The sequence below is a fragment of the Dermacentor andersoni genome, chromosome 2, assembly GCF_023375885.2.
Source record: "Dermacentor andersoni chromosome 2, qqDerAnde1_hic_scaffold, whole genome shotgun sequence".
In the NCBI taxonomy this organism is placed as follows: Eukaryota; Metazoa; Arthropoda; class Arachnida; order Ixodida; family Ixodidae; genus Dermacentor; species Dermacentor andersoni.
Window position 1 is genome coordinate 39,267,589 of NC_092815.1, and position 20,751 is coordinate 39,288,339.

The 20,751-nt window shown below is 50.5% G+C and overlaps 1 protein-coding gene across 1 annotated transcript in view; it reads right to left on the reverse strand.

Moving 5' to 3' along the window:
• LOC126542433 (growth factor receptor-bound protein 14-like) overlaps positions 1-20,751 on the reverse strand; it is a 221,745-nt gene that overhangs the window by 101,008 nt on the left and 99,986 nt on the right. Inside the window, exon 3 of the mRNA XM_050189497.3 lies at positions 5,878-6,058. Coding sequence (XP_050045454.1) covers positions 5,878-6,058 — 181 coding nt within the window. The remainder of the gene's footprint in view (positions 1-5,877; positions 6,059-20,751) is intronic.

Sequence of the window (20,751 nt, forward strand, 5' to 3'; positions counted from 1 at the left end):
TGCTCTGAACTGCATACAGCAGAATGCGCGAGCTATAGAGCCGCGCGGCACAAAGTGAAAAGTTACGCAAATAAGCTAGACGCAAGTGCACAGAAGGGATGCGCTCATGTGGTATACGCTCGCGCGCGCGGTTGCGAGGCTTGTACAATAACAGAGCGCACCTAATCCAGTAAAGCCACAAAGAACTGCCTCGACCCCCCCCACCATCTCCCAATTCTTTCCCGAGACCGCCTTACTTTTAAATAATTTCCACCTGGCGTGACTCGAAAGCCCCGCTGCAAGGTTATCACGACCTATGTATACTATATATACCTGGACGCCATCGCGGCTTCGACAGCGCCGCGGGCAACTGTGTCGAAATTCGGTCGCAAGGTTCAACAAGTGGGGTTGCTAACCGCTATATGGCTGTTGCTGCCACCAATGCACGCGCTCACTGGATAATGCCAGGCCCGAACCTTTTCTGTACTCTCTCTCTCTCTTCTTACACCGCACCTCTTACCCAATGTAGTGGAATCGGGGATAAACAGCGCCCATGGCGAAGCACGCCCACTGCAAGCCGCAGACGGTCTTGCCTCGCGGGAGACTCGAATCGATTGAACTGCCGCGGGAGTGGCTGTGTTCCCCCGCAAGAACACCCGTAATGCCGTAAAGAGCTCCTTTCTCGGGGAACAAAGGGAAGTTGCGTAATCATCGCGCGGCGAGGGAATCGGTTCGACCCCCGTGCCTTCTGTTCTACATGAAACTTTCAATAAGGCCAGCGCTGTGGCGAAACTGTTCATCAACGTAAGTACGGTGAACCACAAAGGGAGCGTGCGAGCCCACAGGTATTGCTCGGCCACTTGCTCTTCTCTACTGCGGTCACGCCTGTGCGGCCTTTCGTGAACGAATGAGAGAATGCCCGCTCGATCGACGATGACGATTGGCTCTGACGCTGGGTGTTATATACGATAAAGATGCGCGGGAGCGGCGGGGTAAATGTTCAGAAGGTAGCCTACATAAGCCTGAAAGGCAGACCAGTCAATGTAAATGGAAAGCTACGTAAGGAGTCCCAGCTAACGATAGCCAAGCTATCCAACAACAACAACAAGGAAAGTATGATCAAAACAACACGGTGCAAGATACGATTTTAAGACCTACGGTGTTCGGTTGTCAGACCGCTGACGACCGAACGCGGCACAGCGTGGCGGAACACGGAGCTGTCGGCCGTCGTTGCGGCCAACAGCTCCCTTGACAAGGCGCAATAATGTCGTCGCCGTGTTGCATCACACGACGATTTGTGCAATATACGCTGCGGCGACTGTACAGCGGCAAGTCGAGCTCACCGAAAAGCGGCGCGGGAAACGGCGCTGCAGGCCCCAACGCCAGCGACACCTGTTGCTCGAAGAAAAAAAAAATGTTGGCAGCCAGACGACGATTAACGTAACGGGGACAAAACGGATAATCCCTAATGCCTCCTTTAGGCCGCATCCATCCGGCAGCCACTCAAGCCTGAGAAGGAAAGAATGACAACAGAGAGAGAGAGAAAAGGCCTCGCTATTTAATTTAGAAAACGCGCTTTTCGGGAGGTTCGTCAGCCTACAGCCGGACTGGAGGAGTGACGCGAGCGTGCGTCTTCCCCCTACAGTCCGGCCGTGCTGGCTGGCTGTCTCCGGCACTGCCGCGGCGGGCGTTGCAAAACTCGCGCCGGCAAAGTCGTTACTAAACTATGTACCGCGCCATTATCCAGCAAGAGGAGGGCGCTCCTCCTACAGCCCCAAGTTTCCCTAACGGAGAGATGAGCGAGTGGCTTCGGATTTCGCAACGAGAACAGCAGCAGCTCGAAAGCGAGACACACTATATACGTTACATACGGCACGCAGCGTTCACTAAAAGCGCCCGGTGCTGCGGGCGGCCACTGCGCGAATGTGAAAACCGCTGTTGCGAGAAACCAGAGAAAAAGAAAAACCGCACCCGCGGTCGGTTGCCTCGCCGCGCACGGCCATGGAGACTGCGCAAGCCGAGAGAATAGGGTGGCACCCTACGAGAGAGAGTCCATCGACGCCCCCTTCGAAGACGCATCGCCCCAAGGGAAGCGCGTCTGCTCGAGTGCAGCACTGGCCGCGCACGCAGCAGGCCCGCAGCGCAATACGGCTGTTCGCGCGCATGCGCGCGAGATGAAAAAGAAAAAAAAATAAAGCATGGCGAAAGCTTGTTGCGCACGCACGAAGCATGGAAAGCCTGACGACAATTGCCAGCAAACGCTAATCCAAGTGCAAGATGTCTTTTTGTAACAAAAAAAAAAAAAAAATATGAAAAGGGAGAGAGACCGACAAGAGCGCAGGGATTGCCGGTATGCAGAGGATGAGGAGGATGCGTGCGTCATCGGCAGGCAATTTCCACGGTGCTCCCACGCACAGGTACGGATCGTAGGTTTGGGTTTAAGGTTACACACGTACTCCGTTTCACAATCATCTGTCGGTGGATTGAAGGTTCCAGTCGCGCCGTGGCGCTATAGACGAATGTTCGAGACTGAGCAAACGACGCCGCGGTCTGACGCGCAGAAAGGATGCGCGTGCGTTTTCGCACGCGAGCGCTCTACTCCCCGATTGGCTGACGCCAGTAGCGTGTCCTCCACTCCGGTAGCACACGTCATTGCGAAACAAAGTGTAATCGTTGTTTGTAAACTATAGACGGAAGGGCAACAGTTGCAGCTAAGAGTAATAGCGCATATGAGATAAGAAATGAAACGCAAAATACGTGTGTACAAGATTTCGGGTTCCATGGGTTATCTTAAACATTTTAGTCACGTTCAATCGAACGTTTCACTTAAGAACTCGAGACAAGTGGCGATATGCTGAATACAATTAGGAAGTAAATTGACGTTTTTGAAAAGTGACTCCACCGATTAGATGATCGAATTACGTTCGACCAATCGATCCCCGTTTGACAAGGAACCTCTTCTAGAGACACGATATATTATTGCTACAGTTGCGCTTCGCAAAATATATAGGGGTCCGCCCGAAACCTCTGGCCCATCGCACAGTTTGAGAGACATAGTTTCTCTTTACGTTCGCCTTATCGCGTCCTTATCTCCCCATCCCTTTTTTCAGGGGACAAACGATACGAACAGCCGAAAGCTTCGATTTAAACATTCGGCACACACCACGGCCAAATCAATAACCAGAATAACCCGACCCGCAAGCGAACAGCACGAGCAATTTTCTTACGAGCATACGATTTCAACAGCCTACACACAAAACGACGCGGTTACCAAACGAACGCCAGGTAGAAACGTAACCTGCAGCTGCAGCGAAGCTGCGCATCGATCCCATCTGACGTACAAGCAAAAGTGCCGCGGCTTCGCAATACAGGAGAGATGGGAAAGCCTCCGTCGTCTAGGAGTATACCTCTCAAGTGTAATTGCGCTATCACTTTTTTTCGCGCAAGCGCTATTTCGTCACAGAGCGCGCGCGTCGCACCTCGGGTTGCTACGTGGCGGCGTACAGGACGGCCGGTACAGGCCCGAACAAAGCGAGAACCGCGACTCTTCCCCCCGCGCGCAGGTGTTGCGGCGTAATTTTTTTTCCCGAGCGCTCACGCGTCTGGACAGCCAGCTCGGGAGCAGCAGGTAATCCCCTCGGCACGCCGCCGACTGAAATGCAAGCTCGCGGACTGAGAACCGCAACGCGTTGCGAAAAGCCAGCTGCCGCATGCGGCGCGAAGCGCTCGAGGGTGAGCTGCTCCGTATACGAAAAGTGCACGCGACGACGACGACGACCTGCACACACGCGAAAGAAGCACGAGGGGGGGGGGGGGAGGGGAGGAGGAGGTTGTCGTCTTGAATGTAGCCTTCCTGCTCTCCTTTAACGGCGCCGCGATTAGAAATGTTCGGCTGCGCGAAACCTAGCGCGCGCGTAGTCGCCAATTAATGGAACCCTGCGCGCGATGCGTTCGCAGTTAGCAGCAGTCGGTGGCCGAGCACGCGTATATATATATATATATATGGGACATCTACTGTATAGCGTTGTTACACGCGTAGTATGTGTACACAGCTCGCAACAGTTTACTCCCAACGTGCGCACGGCCGTTCCCAATGAAAAGAAAGACAAAAAAAAAAAAAAATCCGGCAACAGGAAAGCGCGCGAAGTCGTTGCTGGAAACGTCGGCTATTTATCGCGAGACCGTGCACGTACACCTATGTCATGCTCGCGATGCTCACACGCTCTGTTTTATACAGTGATTTATAGCACTGCGAAGGTAAATTGCTTTGTGAACTCTATACACTATAAGATAAACGAATACAAACTCTTCAGTGACAACGGTGGGCATACACCCACGGACAAGCGCACGCGCAAGAAATACAAGAGGACGAAGCGCGGGGCCGGAGGAGTATCCGAAGGAGACACCGTCGGCGACACCACTTTGGGAGAGGCCCCTTCTCGACGACAGCTGTGCCGTAAGACGGGTTTGCTCGAGGGAGCCAAGTTTCGCAAAAAGGAACCGCATGCCGCTGGGTGTTGCGACACTCTTAATTCGCAACCAATTAACATCAACCGGGGACGACGTCCTCGATGACGGTTGTCGCCGCTCGCGAAGGGCTGTCGAGTCGACGCGTACGCCTGCGCACCTTTATTTATATATATATATATATATATATATATATATATATATATATATATATATATATATATATATATATATATATATATATTATTCTTTAAGTGCTGGAACATCACGCCGCACACAGCCGCGGAGATGAGCAAGCACATATATATATATATATATATATATATATATATATATATATATATATATATATATATATGCAACGGGCGCGAGTTCTCGCGAAGAACTTCGGTTTGAGTCAACCCTTCGTCGTCGTCGTCTTAGGTCGTTATTTCGGAGAATCGCGTTGCGATATGCGTGCAGCACAAATCGAAGTAAGACTCGCGGCAATGATTCACCACGCGGCGTCGCGACCCGCGCTAGGGTGGCCACCCTACCCGCGCGTCGGATGTCGTTGTGCACGGCGGCTCCGTATACGGAGAGGCTCGAACGTTGGGCAATGAGCGCGATTATACGGGCAGTGTCGCCCTATACGCGGACCCGTTCGTCAGCCTCGATCGCTATACGGAGGACTGCTTCATTCTAGATCGCGGCATGTCTGCAGGGCGAGATTTTCAGCCCCGCTTTCCGTCACGGCAGCACGAAGGTGGCTCGCGCGAGTAACACTTCGTTGAGCTGAAAACGAGAATATCGACAAAACAACGCTATATATATATATATATATATAGCTCGGCGTTAACTGCATTATGAAAGCGTTGTTTTAGCAATGTTTTCGAGTAACCGAGTAATGACCGAGTAATCGATCAACTGATCGATTACTCGATCCATTCAGTGAGTCTGCTCCTCCATTCTATAGCAGATATGCGTCGGCCGTTTGCTTACGCCATGCACGCAGGCCGCTCCTTAGACATGTTTTCAACATCAACATTTAGCAGATCTTGCAATCCAACCAACTTCCATTCTCGTTGCCTTCTTACCAATGCAACTTTAATAATACTTATAACGCCATCCAAAATGTTTGATTGATTAATTTTCACGTATTATTTTTTTTAATAACACAGAACAGGGCGCGCTTTTGTTCTATAGATAGACTACACCGCCCTCTCCTTGCGCTTCAAAAACTTGCCCCAATCGCCAACTTGGTTCAAGCCGATCGATTGATTAATTGATTGGCCGGCTCATTCGTTATAACAGTGCTTCCCGATTGACTGGACAGTAGGACCAGTGATTGCTCCATTTGCCGACTGACTGACCGATTGATTCGTTATTCTGATCGATCGACCAACTGGTGGGATCGATCGCTCGATCGAAATCGCAGCGAACGACACTGACCTCGGGCGGTGCGGCTGTCTCGGTCGCCTGGTCATCGTCCATGCAGAAGGGCAGCCCATAGCCGCTGTCCGGGGCCGACGACGAGCCGAGGCTGGACGACGACGAGCCGCCGCTCAGCAGCAGCTGGCGCACCGAGGACGCTTCGTCGGAGGCCGCCGACGACGAGCTCGTCTTGCCGCACCTGCACGAGTGTAGGGCGAGAGGGGGCCGTCAGCAGGGAGGAGAAACTATATACGTGCACACGGAGCGCTCACGTTACGCGTCTGTACCGGCGGTGTCAAACGCCCAAACGACACTACAGCGAGTGTCTCGACGTGTAATATATAAGGGCGATACGTGATAGCAGCGGCACACGCCGGCCGATATGTACTGTGCCGGAGCCCTCGCGGAGAGGTTTCTCTTATATTTTTTTTTTTTTTTAATTTCTGTTGCCAACCGAGATCAATGTCAAAACGTAAAATACTCATGAAAAAGGTCGTCTTATAAATTCGAAACAGGACGTCAAACTTGCAAGCACCCTTTGGTAATTTAAGCCCGCGACCACGATTGGTCGGCATTGTACACATTTTTAAACAATTTCTTTACCGAACCGCTGCAAACGCGCGCGAACTGTTTATTTATTTTCTTCTAATACGGACCCATTTTAGCGAGAACAGTCACGCGCGTAAAATCGAATTTAGCTGCGAACTGAATTAACGAAAAAAAAGGAAACGAAAAAAAAAAAATTTCGCAGTTTCGCCCGAGAGGCGAAGCATTGATTGCAACAGCAAATCGTTAGACAGCTTTAAGAAGTAAGAGAGAAGAGAAAGCAAAGACAGGAAAGGCAGGGAGGTCAACCAGAGAAGAGCACCAGTGTAGGATAGTTTAAGAAGTAAGGTTAATACATTAACGCATAAAGTGCTGTAAACATTCGCTTGCTAACTAAATTACCAAGCAAGCTGTCGCGCGCGTACGGGAAAACGCGGACACCGCTCGCTCAATGACCGCGGACACTCGCTATCATAACGCTGGCGTGATGAAGGACGGCATGCAGCAGGGACGAGCGAACTCCCCCTTCGTGCTGTCTCTCGCTTCAACGCGAGCTAGACGCGCGAGAGCGCAGCGCACGCGAAGCCAACCCCGGATTACCTCCACCTCACCGTCTGTCTATTCCGATTGTTATAACGTTATAAACCACCGTTTAACCTCCTGCACCAATCAGTTCGTTTGAGGGCATAACTACGCTTGTCACCGACGCGCCCCGCGTGCTGTATAGCTGCTGCGAAACGTCTCAAAGCGAGTTACACCCGGCACGCTAGCCCGACGCCATGACGACAGCGAGTCTCCGGCGCCTAGCAACTGGCTCCAGTGGAGATGGCTGCTCGGCTTACAATAGCGCATGAAATGGATGAAAAAGAAAAAGGGGAGGGGGGAGGGTGATGCGAAAGAAACACGACGCCCAACGAACGCCGAATAAGCTTGAGAGAGATATCGGGCGAAACACCTTCCCAGCGACCGAAAGCTAACGCTCCGATTCTCCTTTCGCAAATGCGCCAACACCGACCGGCGTCCGGCAAGGGAACACCGTAGGAGCAGAACGGGCGGCGTCCGAATGGACATGCAGTGACTGCAGTAGTACGGCTAAAGAAATGCGCTCGCTCGCTCGGTCTTCCTTTCTCTCTCTCATTTATTTTTTTTTTTTTTTTTTTTTTTTTTTTTATGCGCTGTCCTCGAGCGCTCGTTTGGCGCCCGGCATTTATTTGAGCGCCGACATCCTCCTCCCGCACTGTGACCGCGCGTTTACAAAACGCCAGTCCAGCGACGAATGGGGCACTCAATCTGTCTGTCCCCGCTGCTTCAAGGTCGACGTCGACCCGACGTCTTCGTTCGCCGGCAGCGACCGCGAATAACGCACACCTCGGCGCGCGACGCGCTCAGTTCTCCTGCACACCGCGGGCGAGCGGTTTCCGCGTCAGCGCTGACGCGTTTCGCGCATTCGTTCGCGAGACCCACTTCGTCATTTTAACGCGTTTTGACGTGAATAGGGCGGCGACGGCGCGCGACGACATGGCGTGTGCGGGTTACCAAAGGGTTGCGCGTGTGATGCGTTTACGGGGCCGATGGAAGGAGGGAGGGAGGGGGGACGTGCACGGCGGCCGATCGACGATGACAGATGACGCGATCCTGGCGGCATTCGCGTCCGTTCACACATGGATGGAAGCGAAAAGAGCGAGTGAAAGAGACGGCGCCTCGCCCTCCCGATAGGCGCCCCGACTTGAACGTGAAACGAAGAGGCGCGAGAGCGCAAGGCATACAACGACGTCGCGTCGTAGGATCGCGCGACGAAACCCCGGTCACGTGCCATCGGCGATTCTTCTCTGTATGTCTGATTGAGCGTTTAAGTTAAACTAAAAATTTACCTCTTCTTTCTTTATTAGCATTTAAAGAGGGCGAGTCTGGCGACCGAGAGGGCAGAGGTTACATCTCAAAACGTCATTAGGCAAGAAAAGCAACCGCTTCTGACCCTGAACAAAAGATGCCGAAGACAGCACGAGTCACCGAACTGTTTCTTACGCGCCATTTAAAAGCTCTCGGTGCCCTTTCTATACTGCCGGCGCGCGCTTCGTATTTTTGCGCACCTTGCATAATATTTAAACGCTAAAGCACAACACTAATCAAGTTTAGACAAGCAAAGTATGGCTGCTAAACTATATTTGAATTCAGCTAGCAGATGCGCGTTGACCGCTAGTGGAGAAAAGTAAGGCCAGGGTTAACCTTTTTCCTTTCTTTCTTTCCTTTTTGTTTTGTTTTGTTTTTTTCATGTCGAAAGATCTGCGCTGTTGCGTCACTGCGACGCCAAGTATTCCCTTGCATCCGGCCCATTTCGGCGCTAGAAAGGTTATGGAAACTTGCCAGGTTGAGCTCTTGGCTCCTTTATAGTGCGTAATACAGTTCTTTTTGGCCGATAACCATTTAACCAGATTAGAGCAGTGGCTGTCAAAGCGCATGACGTCAGGGCGACCTGGTCCAACATTAGTTTTCTGCGGCTTTTTTGCATTGTAGCGTAACAGTTGCCGTTTTGCTATTGTACACAATTAGATTAATATCCCTCTTTAGTGTCTGCCTTTAACCAATTACTATTATTATTTGTTTAATTGATGCACGCTCCAGAGCTCAGACCTTAGGGTTGTTCCTGGGCAGGGTAAGTAAATAATTAATTGATCGATTGACTGATTGATTGATCGAAATGAATAATAATTAGTATTATTTATTTGTCTGGAATATGCATTGAATTGAACTTTATTGAGCTTACACGGTACAGAGCGCGCAGATCCACTTTATGCAGAAGCTCTAGCATGCGCTATCCGTATAACATCTTGTAGGATAAGCTGACTTGGACAACGAAACGAAAGGCGAAGAAACGTCATATGCTTGGCAATACGGCTATACACAGGCTCGAAAGCCTGTCGACAAGCGCGAGGAAAAGTAACCCGTCGCAGGGAGCTTACGCAGAGGGACACACGAATACCGAGTCCGAGGCTGCTTAATACAGATGCTTGTGTGTGCGCCAGCAAACGCAAAGCGGGCCGGGTTCCAATATAAACAAGGGCGCGCGGACGCGTACGTAATTAATTTGTCGCGCGGTATGGCCAGTGTTTGTGTATCACGCCCGCGCATTGCAATAACACACAAACATTGCTTAGCTAACAACGGATGTAATCTGTGTGCATTACACGCACTAGAACACGCATTCGTAGCAAGATGAGACGGGGAGTGAAAAAAACACGCACGTTGCCAGCAGCGCGTGAGGTACGAGATATACGCTGCTATCAGCTGGGTCGGCCCCACTCATCAACAAGCTGTAGATTCTCGCGGCACCTTAAGCAGCACGTTTAATTAGCCGCACTGTCCGTCGTGCACACAAGCGTAGAGTTTTTTATACGATAATCATACTAGAGGGAACTCTGCTGGCGCTGCGATTGTTCAACCGCCAAGAGAATGATGGTTGGTATACACGGATTTGTCCGATCTTCGTGACTGCAGATTCAGACGTTCTTGTGGCTTCGTTTATTACATTTTATCCGCTTTCATTGGCCTAAATTTCAAAGCAATCTATACTCTTTCTTTAATGTAGGAGACAATAAGATTCTGCAAGCACGCATAATCGCTACTGATTGCAGCTGTTCACCTTATCCACGGGTCTGTGGCGTAATGGTTTCGATATCGGGCTTGTCCGTGCTAGAGGACCCCGTGTTCGAATCCTTCCGTCGGCCAAGCTTCAATAACGGTTATTAAATTATCCATAACGCTGTTTTGTTCAAAATGATCAGTCTGCAACACCACGAAGCCGTTTATAAGGCCAGCAGGGCGAATTTTAGGCAAATACATGTGCTACCCATGATTCGCATGCTGGCCGAACCACCCTGCTTGCAGCTCCCGTAGACGCTATGGCGCCCGAATATTTTGCATATAGTTAAGGGGTAATTAGAGCGTATCATTGCTAGCTCAAAAGGCACCAGAAGGCGATGAAAAGCCGATGCCACCGCCGCGAGGCTGCGTTGACCTTTACTTGACTGACATTGTTTCGCCAGCTATGTACACCGAGAAGGACGAAGAACAATGAGGCGGCATATATCCTGCCGCGTATATGTATACTGCACGCGTAAAGAAAACTGGACGCACGCTGTCGACGGAGCGAGCATCTGCGACCGACATCAAGTTCGTTCGCGTTTCTTAAAACTTACGGAGCAATGTTAAATGCGTGCATCGGCATTATAGCGACATTGAGCTCAGAAGAGCCTTTCCCGCGTGGCGGAAGGCGGTGAGTCCGAAAGCGAGTGGTATACACCCATAGTCGCACACATCGGAGGTCGCGGGATATGTAATGCGATCAAGCGGCTCGCGAGATGCACGGACACGTTAACATTACGCGCATCATTAAAGCCGCGTTCGCTGCCCTATGTGTAGTTTATAGCTGAATTCGTTAGCAGCCAGACGAAGAACAGAGGGCCATAATTAGTGACGCGCGAGCGAACTACATAATACTGGAAGTGCAAAGGGCGCGACTATAACTGAATAACGCGAACTGCACATACTTTGCCGTCGCCGCATGGGAGCATCCATGTATAGTTCGCCGCGCTGGTCGGATCGTCTCCGATTCTAATGAGGCAATCCAGAGCAAGGCTTCGGGTTGCGAAAGGTGCACGCGTGCGTATACGTGCCAAAGCTATTAAGAAGGCGCGGCCGGGGCGCGCCACCGCTCTTAATTTGCCGACGGGCCGCTCGAAGCAATTAGCGAACAGGCACGTGCAACAGCAAGGTCATACGGAACTAAAAGTAACAGCAACGATTTAAAAAAGAACATGAGAATGGAAACCGTTCACACGGCCTTGCGCTCACTGGAAGTGCATAGTTTGCAGGCTTTTCCTATCACCCCCCTCCCGGTTCCATGGTCCACCCCCTAAGTTTCCCTCTTTTTTTCCTTTTTTCCCTCTCGTATATGTCCATCCAATATATCGCCATCCGCTTAATGATTACGTAACGAACATAGCCGACCATGTCTGAGGCCTCTAGGGGAAATGAAAAGGATAACTAAAAGGGCGTCTGCGGCGCTCTGCAATATGGCAGTGTATACCCAATCACAGCTCGTGCTCCGCGGTGCAGCCCCTCCTCCTTCTTAGACGATGACCAGCGCTGCCGCCCACTTTATACTGGTTCACCAATGTTGCTTGGAAGAAAGAGAGGAATAGTTCTTTCTATGTAGTTCCTTTCGTCATTCAAGCGTTCTGACTTTCCACGCGCGATGAAACGTCGTTGTCGTGAAACACGGGCCAGCTTGGGAAACAGCCTGATACAGTCCTCGTATACTCGCCTACACGCCGCCGCTACCGACGCCTACCGTCGTCCTTCTCTGCACTTCGAGCCCTGCTTGCCGCGAGAGCTTTTACGTAAGCTGCCGAATCTACTCGGCAAGAAGAAGTCCGCAATTGCCTGCAGCGAGCAGCTATCTGCAGCTCAAGCAAGCAAGCAAGCAGAATGACATCATCAGCGGGACACGAAAAGCCACCTAGCAACAGGTCGCCGAGGGAAGAACAAAAAGCAGTGTAAAAAAGAAACAAAGAAGAGCCGAGTGGAAAGAATGGGTCGTGAATCTGCAGCCCTCCATCCAAGCCGAGCTTTATACGACCGCTATATACTACACACACAGCCTCGCGTGTGTAAGCCATGGCGGCGGTGTGACGCAAGCGCGGAGAGCGATGAAAGGGAGCGCAGTGGAGTGAATCTCCGCCGCAGTCTGGGGGACGCCCCCTGAATGGACGCGGTCCGGTGCGCGGACGAGACACGCCGCTCGTTTAGGGTGACGCCACGCGGGTGTACGCGACGAGTGCGGCGCCGTTCACCACCGACTGACTGTACATCGCGTCGTACGTACGGTCTGCACGCGCGGGGGCGCGTAACAAGCGCGTGATGTGAGCGCTTATTACCACTGTGTGCGTCGAGCGCCGTCACGTGCACGATCGTTATGCATGGAGTCGCGCGGTGCGTAACCAACGGTGTTGACAAATCCTAAAGAGTGTTGAGCACACGTGACGAGGAAGAAGATGAATTCAAGAAAAGCGAGCGGGAGAGAAAGAGAAAAAAAAAATTCACGCAGTAACTCCTCCGGGAGTTGTCTAAGTATGCGTAAGCATTGTTCCACTTGCTCATCTTCACGCAGCCCGGCGTAATTATCATCGATGTTATGGAATTTGATCCGACCAGTATACGTACAACCGACAGAGCTGCGGCGACACGAACTGCTACGGGCGGCGGCGCAAGGTGAACTGGTGACGCAAGCAAACTACTGTAGGTGGCGGCGCCCGCCAGGTGCTATGATGACGTTCCGATCATCAATGAGCCGTTATCGCTCTTTCAGCGCATTAGTCATCCGCGTCGAACCATTATCAATCGTGATCAACCGTACTCCAGCGGAGGCTGCGTATATGGAGCGGCCGCACGGGCTCTATCTTGAAAGTGATCTGCTATGGGGACAGAGTGTGCTGTGTTCTTGTCGCTTATAGCGTTGGTACTATCGGCGAACGAATAATCGTTTAAATGTATCACGTAGGAAGATTAATCTTCATCGATATCCACGTTTCATTTCACATCACACACACACACACACACACACACACACACACACACACACACACACACACACACACACACACACACATATATATATATATATATATATATATATATATATATATATATATATATATATATATATATATATATATATAGAGAGAGAGAGAGAGAGAGAGAGAGAGAGAGAGAGAGACTGCACGCGTCCAAGTGTATTCACCACTTCTAATTGAATATAATGTATGCGACCTCTACGCTGGAATTGTCACTGCTCTACAAACGTACAGATGCACAGAGAATCAAAAGAATAATGTCAGCGCAGAGCAGTAACCTTAAAGAGATTCTACCCTGCCCTCAAATTCCTTATATCTTTATTCCAATTTAGAGTGAGTGAAGTCGCTACAGTTGTTCGATAAGTTGTCGCATCGCAAGAGCGAGAGACAGCGATGGAGCGGGGCGTACTTGCGTAATGTCACATCCCTTACTACGGAACAAGCCTTGTTACCAAATTTCAGGAGAAGAAAGAAATACAGCGTCAAAAGAAAGAAAGAAAGAAAAGAAGGAAGAAGCACAGTGTAAAGTACTCTCAAGCACGGAGGAGACATCCCGACCACGCGACAAGTGCCGACAAGAGTGACGAAGAAGAAGAAGATACGGGCCAGAAGCCGTGCCTGCAGACTGTTCAACGTCACCAGGCTCTTCTCCGATTCTTGGGCATGGTGGCGAAAGCAGAGACCTTTAAACAAGCGCAGAGCGCAGCATTTTCTACAATACGGCAACTAAAAGGTTACCCGGCACGAATGGAATGAAAGGGGGGGGGGGGGGTCGGCAAGAGGTAGCGATATGTCTGAAGCGCGGCAGGCTAGCGTCTCGCACTGATGTACTAGACTGCAAATACTAGAAGAAACAAAAAACGCGATCGCGCTCACACAAACACAGACGAAGAATCAAGTGACGAACACGCAGTAAACGGGATACGAGAAATGAAAGGCCGAGTGCCAAGTTGAAAGAGCGCGCTGTCAGCAGAGAAAAAGGAAGAGGCACAGAGCCGGGAGAATATATATATATATAACAAGTGGCACACGTCTCGGATAAAGACGGCTCCGGGGGATTTCGTCGACTCGGCGACAGCTTCGTTCTTTATTTCGCTGGCACTGCAGGCAAGCGCGGGGATGTTCCTCTGACAGACACAAGGGGCAAGGCTCTGACGACTCGCATTTCGCACGGCGCGGCTCCGCCACAAGGGAGGTGTTTGTCCCGAGAATGGTCGACGCGCGCCGACGGATTTTTTGGGTGCATCCCCACGAAGCGGCGAGCGTGCGCCTGCCACGGCGTCGTGAGAGACGGCGTAGCACGAAGGGGAGCTTTACAACACGCGACGGATCAGAGGGACGTCGATCTCGCGTCAAGGACGCGGTGCTGACATCGGGTTGACTTGAGCCTGGCTTGCTGAGCTATATGGCTACAGAGAACGAGCAAATGTAAAGAAAAACCGCGTTCCTTACAGGACAGCACACGTGCGCACGTTTCCCGTACGGGGACAGTTCGGCTTCCCTTCCTAAATTGAGACCATCCCCCGGTTCGCTTTTGCGTTTCTGCCAGCGGCTGAAAGTATAATAACGTCATTTCCGGGGTACGCCGCGTGCGAAATAAAAGTCGGGTAAAGACGCAGTGGCGTTTAACCTGACGGCTTGTGGCGCCGCCTTGGTCTCCTATCCCGCCTCCTATAGCGCTGGTATCGCACAACGCGGCGCATTTTCCGGTGTGTCGTAGACTATGCGAAGAGTCATGAATGAGCACCCATCGTTCGACCACTGTTGATCTCTTCAAGTTTCCACCTTCTTGCGAACCTCCGCGTCTTGATTGCACGATGCGAATACTTTCTTGCGAGTCATGTGCGAGGAATTTCGGTTTTGTTCTGTGCTCTTAAGAAACTTCCGACAACCTCGTTCCAGCCTAATTTTCCTCGCTTCAGTTTTGCGAAAGCTTATACGTCGAAGTGAGTAGTTGTCGCCCTAAATGCGTAGAGGGCTTCTCTACTGTTATTTCTATACTCAACAAGTTTCTGCACGAAGTGACAATGAGAAATTCGAGTGGCATAGACACAGCTTCACTGCTCCCTTGAAAGCAAAGCCTACACGTAAGTGTTAAGAAATTGAAATGTAAAAAAAATTCCAGCCTGGACGACACGAAGACTACGTAAATAGACAACTGAAATATGGCGTACGTGTCAAAACACGGTTTCAAAGGAGAAGAGTATCACGAATGTTAGAGTGAATCAATTTATTACAGCATCAGACATCGTAAACTGATAACGTGAAAAAAGCAAGTTCAATTATACTATTTATTTACTATAGTTTACTATCATATTACTATCCCTATAATGCTAATCTATTGATGTTACGGAATGTGCGATGCGTACGTTAGTGGTGCAACAGAAAGCTAACTAACTCTTCTCATATATCGCGATACACCAGTGCTTAAGTATCACGAAACATATACTGGATAACATAAAACTTAAAAAAAGAAAAGAAAATGAAGAGAGCATCTCGGCGCGTGAGCGCCAGAAGCCTCGCGAGACGCAGGCCAGTCGTTCTGTCACATCGTGCAATCGATCGGGCGATTCGCGCAACACGAGAGTACGTAGTCTGAGAGAGTGGTGACCCGAAAAGAACGACACCCCACTCGGCGCTAGTGGGTAATTTACAACTGAATCATCGTACGAACTTGGTCCCGCAGAAAAGAGGACATAAAAAAAAAGAAAAAAAGACGAAAGCTGCACGAATAGCGGCAGACAGCCCGAGAAAGCAATCGAGCGTCGATCGTTTTAGGGTTTGTCGCTAGCCAGCCTTTAAAAAAAAAAAGCAAACCCAATTGCATCACAGGCGCAACATGTCTCCGTGGCAATCACTATAAAGGACGAACGCTCGAGCGCGACGAACCGCGCTGATCGACCGCGCGGCCGCGAGACCTATAGCACTTAGGCCGCTTGCGCTCTCTCATTTGAAATTCAAAACTCGCGATGACTGAGATACGGAACACACTTAAAGGCGCACGCTCCCTCCCCTCTGGAGTCTAGCTGAAAGCGAGAAGGACCAGCAGCCACGGTCACCACATCAACGCGCAGCGCGACGACGGTGGTGCTCCGCTCGCCAATATCAGTCACCATGCAAGCGCGCTGCGACGGTTCAAGAACCCTCACATGCCGTGGAATCAGTCCGTATCTGAGCTCGCATATCGGCCATTTTTCACTTTTCCGGATGTCGAGGACCTCTACAATGAAATGACCTGTATAACGAAATGACCTGTATAACGAATGAAACCTGGGGCCTCGAGCACTTCGTTATAAGTTCGTTCGACCGTAGGCGGCTGAAGATGGACAAATATATTAGGTACAGATGATAGGCGAGTAAAACAAAACACGCTGACGACAGCGTCAGCAGCACACCAGAAAAGGCACGGTAACACTTGTGGTGCGCGGCATTGCCCTGCTACTGAGATAACGGCGAAAGAGAAGTATGGCCGCCCAAAAGGAGCTAACACAATTTAGTTTCGAGATAAGTGAAAGAAAGGTTCAGCGCGTGTATAATAACAAGCTCCGAAGATCCAACTACACAAAGGAAGGCTATACGATGGGAAGCAAGCGTCTGCAATCTCGGGTGTTAAAGGACTTCCAGAAGCTCACTCGGGCCTCCACGCGACGGCAGGAAAATAAATAAAATAAAATAAAATAAAAATAGACGTACCATGCGAGAACTTGAGAAACACGGCTTAGAGAAAATAAAGGCCAGATTTTCGAGAGCGGCGCACAAGGAGGACAACGGCTCGTCGAACTCCAGAAGCTATACGAGGCACTAGCTGCAGCTGCAATGAACGAAGGCCCTTCATGCAAGGCAAGTCGTATACAAGCAAGCACTAACTAGTCGTGCAACGATGTCCTTGTTTTATTTTTGTTGCTTTAGACGACACTCTCTTAAAGAACGTCGTTCTTTAATGCCGTGTAACGACGCCGTAGCGCTTTTTGTCTTCCCAACTACATCTCACAACATACAAAGGAACTGACGTCATTGCAGGCACAAAGGCAGTTGCAATAAAAAGACGCCAACCGCTGCTATGTTGGAGGCCGTGGCAGACATTCGTTGGTTGCACAAAAGTAATTTCAACCGAGCGCGTGCATGAAGGTCCTGAAAACGAATGCCACGCTACAAAAAGACAAGCGAGTCCGTCGTGAAAAAGGTCTGTAGAAACGTTTATCCATATCTACGACAACGAAGCGATGGTGCAACGAAATAGCACGTAAAAAAATAAATAGTAAGGAGGTAAAAGTCACATACACCTGCGACTGAGAGAGCTTGCGATAGCAAATTCATGTCTCTGCGGCACACGGTGCCGCTTACGTCGCTTGCTCATCAATCGCCGCTTTAGGTGAGCGTTGAGAAACTCGCGCTAGCAAGGCGCACATACTGCTGATGCGTCTGTGTTTGCTACCACCCGGTATTGTGACGCCATCTAGTACACACTCGGCGAATAACTCTTGTTGCCTCCGAGATTTCAGTCTATAGGCCTGCGGAATTTTCGCCCTTTTTGGCGCGATAATACATGTGACAAACAAAGCGGCTTCACAGAAGATTATTCGAACCAGTGAATACACTAATTCGCTATAGTTTGCAAGTAAAGTAGTGCGTCATTCCGTATCTCGGAGGCACACATGACTCAAACGAGGCTTCAGAGGTTTTCACGAAGGGGTACACATGATAAGTATAACTTGTCATCGCGAAATAATAAGTCGCAGTTGCGCATGAAAGGCGAAGAATCGATTCCGAGAGCAAATTAGCAGACAGCTATACGAAGTAAGGATTGTAGTTTTATCGGCTGTTTAAACTTATAAACACTCACGCACTAACTAAATTAACGAGCACGGTGTCACGCGCGCACAAGCAAACATGAACACATCTCACTCGATGACCGCGTACACTCGCTGCGGTAAAGAAAGCGCAGCAGCAGCAGAGAGCGAATTGACCTTCGTGCTGCCTCTCGATTCAACGCGAACGCGATTCAACGGCGAGAACACAGCGCACACGAAGCTATCAGCACTCGGCGCACTCTGTCCACCACCGCAGATCGCTTTCAAGATAGGGCTCGCGCGGCCGCGCCATACACAGCCGCCGCCAGAGTAGAACGCCCCTCCCCTCCCTCCGGTGCCTCCTTGCGGAGAACGTACAGCGGCGCGCTTCCTCCAAGCTTTCCTCCCTCTTGCGCACTAGGTTGAACCACTATCGTCGGCTCACACTTGCACTCGCACATACAGCATACGGCGCGTGGCGACGATGTTATCTCCCTTGGACTTTATACGGTGCGTCACGGCGACGCCGACGGTAGAAATGCGCCTGGGGTGCCCATATAATTGTTATCGCAATAAAAGAAGACATTTAAAGGCACACTATTACCCCGAGGGAATTTTGAGCGTTACAGAAGGTCTGAGCAGAAGTTTGGCGAAACAGTGTCATGCCATCGCCAAAACCGCTCTTGAGAAGCCTCGTGGGCCTTACTCTACGTTGCGGCACGCATATGTGAGAAGAGGGAGCGCAATGCGAAGGGAATAATTTCAACAACAGAAAGCTGAGGTAGTTGGTAAGGATTCGTAACTCAAAGAAGGGGTAAGGCGAGCAGACACGAACACAAGAGTGGGCAACACGGCGTTCGTGTTGTCCACTTCTTTTAATTGTGTCCGTGTCTGCACGCCTTACCCCTTCTTTGCATTACGAATAATTTCAGTCTACGCGGAGGAAGTGCGAATCGGTCGGCGAACGGAGCGAACACGTGGCTGCACGCGAGCATCCATCAATAATAACGCTCGAAGTCCATTGGGTGCTGCGGCACAAGGAAGGCGCATGCAATGCAAACGGTCGTGACAGCGAGGGAAGTTGAAAAAAAAAAGCGAAAACAAATGCGGAGAGCAGTTCACCATACGCGAGCTGAGTGCCGCGCCTCGATCTGCTGTCAGTAGCACGCGCTATTTTTGCACGTGCAGCAGGTTTCGCCACAGAACGAATCTGCGCAACGATTGCACCGCTCTCAACGAAGAGGAAGCTTTTTTTTTTATTATTATTGTTACAGAGACTGCCGGGCGCAATCTCTGCGGTATAGAATATGCAGGAGAAGTGATACAGCTCGGTAATGCGTTCGGGGGCAGAAAAACAAAAACAAAGGAAACGCGTTCGTGCCAGACGCTTTCTGTGTGTTTCGCGCAATTGTAGCGCCGCTGCCCCGCTCGGAGATTGCAAAATCTTACGTACGTTCCCGCACGCGTTGGAAAACTTCCTGCGCGGCCTATACACGCAGTGCCCTTCCGCGGCAGACCGCACACTATCGAGCTGTGCCTACGAATAAGACCGCCTGGAACTACTTGTAACGGGCGACGATATCTTGGTCCACACCTGCGTTTCGAGTCTGAGTGGCATCGAAGTGCGTGCGTGCCTGTTGCGTCCGGAAACCGAAGCAGCGTCACCGCGGCATCAGAACGACGGAATCGCTATATTGAACTCTGTCGTAAGACGTTAGAGTCGTAAATATCTGTAACAATACGTTTAGCCCGATTAAATGTCAATCAAATATTGTACCTATACCGTCGCTCGAGATAGATTCTTGTTTTGTGGAAGCTACCACTCCCCGTGTTGATATTGTAATCGCAAATTGCTGTTGTTGACCTCGCTAAGTGCTTTTGATTTTTTTCCAACGGATCATCAATTATAGTCATATAGGCTATGAGTACAGAAGCTGTTTCTTTTTGTTTTTGTATACATGTTGTTGTTGTTGTTGTTGTTGTTGTTGTACACTCGCCAGAAGGGATATTCACGCTTGCTTTGTACACACTTATGTTTTCCAGTGAATAATGGACCGCACTGTGTATAGGGAGTAAAGCAAGCAAGCTGAACTCGTCGCTATAAGCACGCGTACACGCACGTATCACAAACACAAGCACGCACGCATGCATGCATGAAGCGCTCCTTTTGCCAACGAGCACCGCGTATACATCACACACTGGGAGCGTCGCCGATCCAATCGCGGGAACTGAAACCGATAGACAAACGCTCCAACTGCAAATCCACGAATCGTGACAGAGTGGTGTCATTTCGAAAACGCGCCTGCGCAAGATTGCGCGAGCCCGAGTGTTTACCCAACCTTTCTCGAAGTCAGAAAAGACAAACGCAATTTGCGAGGAAAAGCAGCGCATACGCAAACTGTCCCCGCTTACGGGGAGAAAGCCTTCGCACGGTGCGCGCATACGCCTACATCAGCCAAAGCGAAATCCTCGATCGCAACACCATTAATCTTTCGGCGGGCGCACCGAGAAACTGAGCCACGCAAGCGCGCGAGTCAGCGAAATTAGCCTTTGAAAAGATGCATCGCAAATACAAAGGAAAGCGGCCCAGCGCTCAAGTCTGCCTTCTCGAGCAACAAGCTGCGTGGCATACGTACATAAAAGAAGCTTAAAGGTACATTCCCCGTTGCGCATTAAATGTTTCGCAACGATGAAATAACAGGGGCCGCTATTTATAAGATAATACTCGTATGTCTCAGCAAGGTGATTCTTTGAACTCCCGCGTGCTTGAATAGGCGCTGCCGAACGGTCGACGATTCAAGTTCGTTGCACGACTGATGACCCCACGGCTCTCCTTGCAAAAGTCATTTCACGGACTTCTGCCGGAGAGAGAGAAAAAAAAAGAACTTGCGCGCAGCAACGGGATTATATACGTGAGGCTGTGC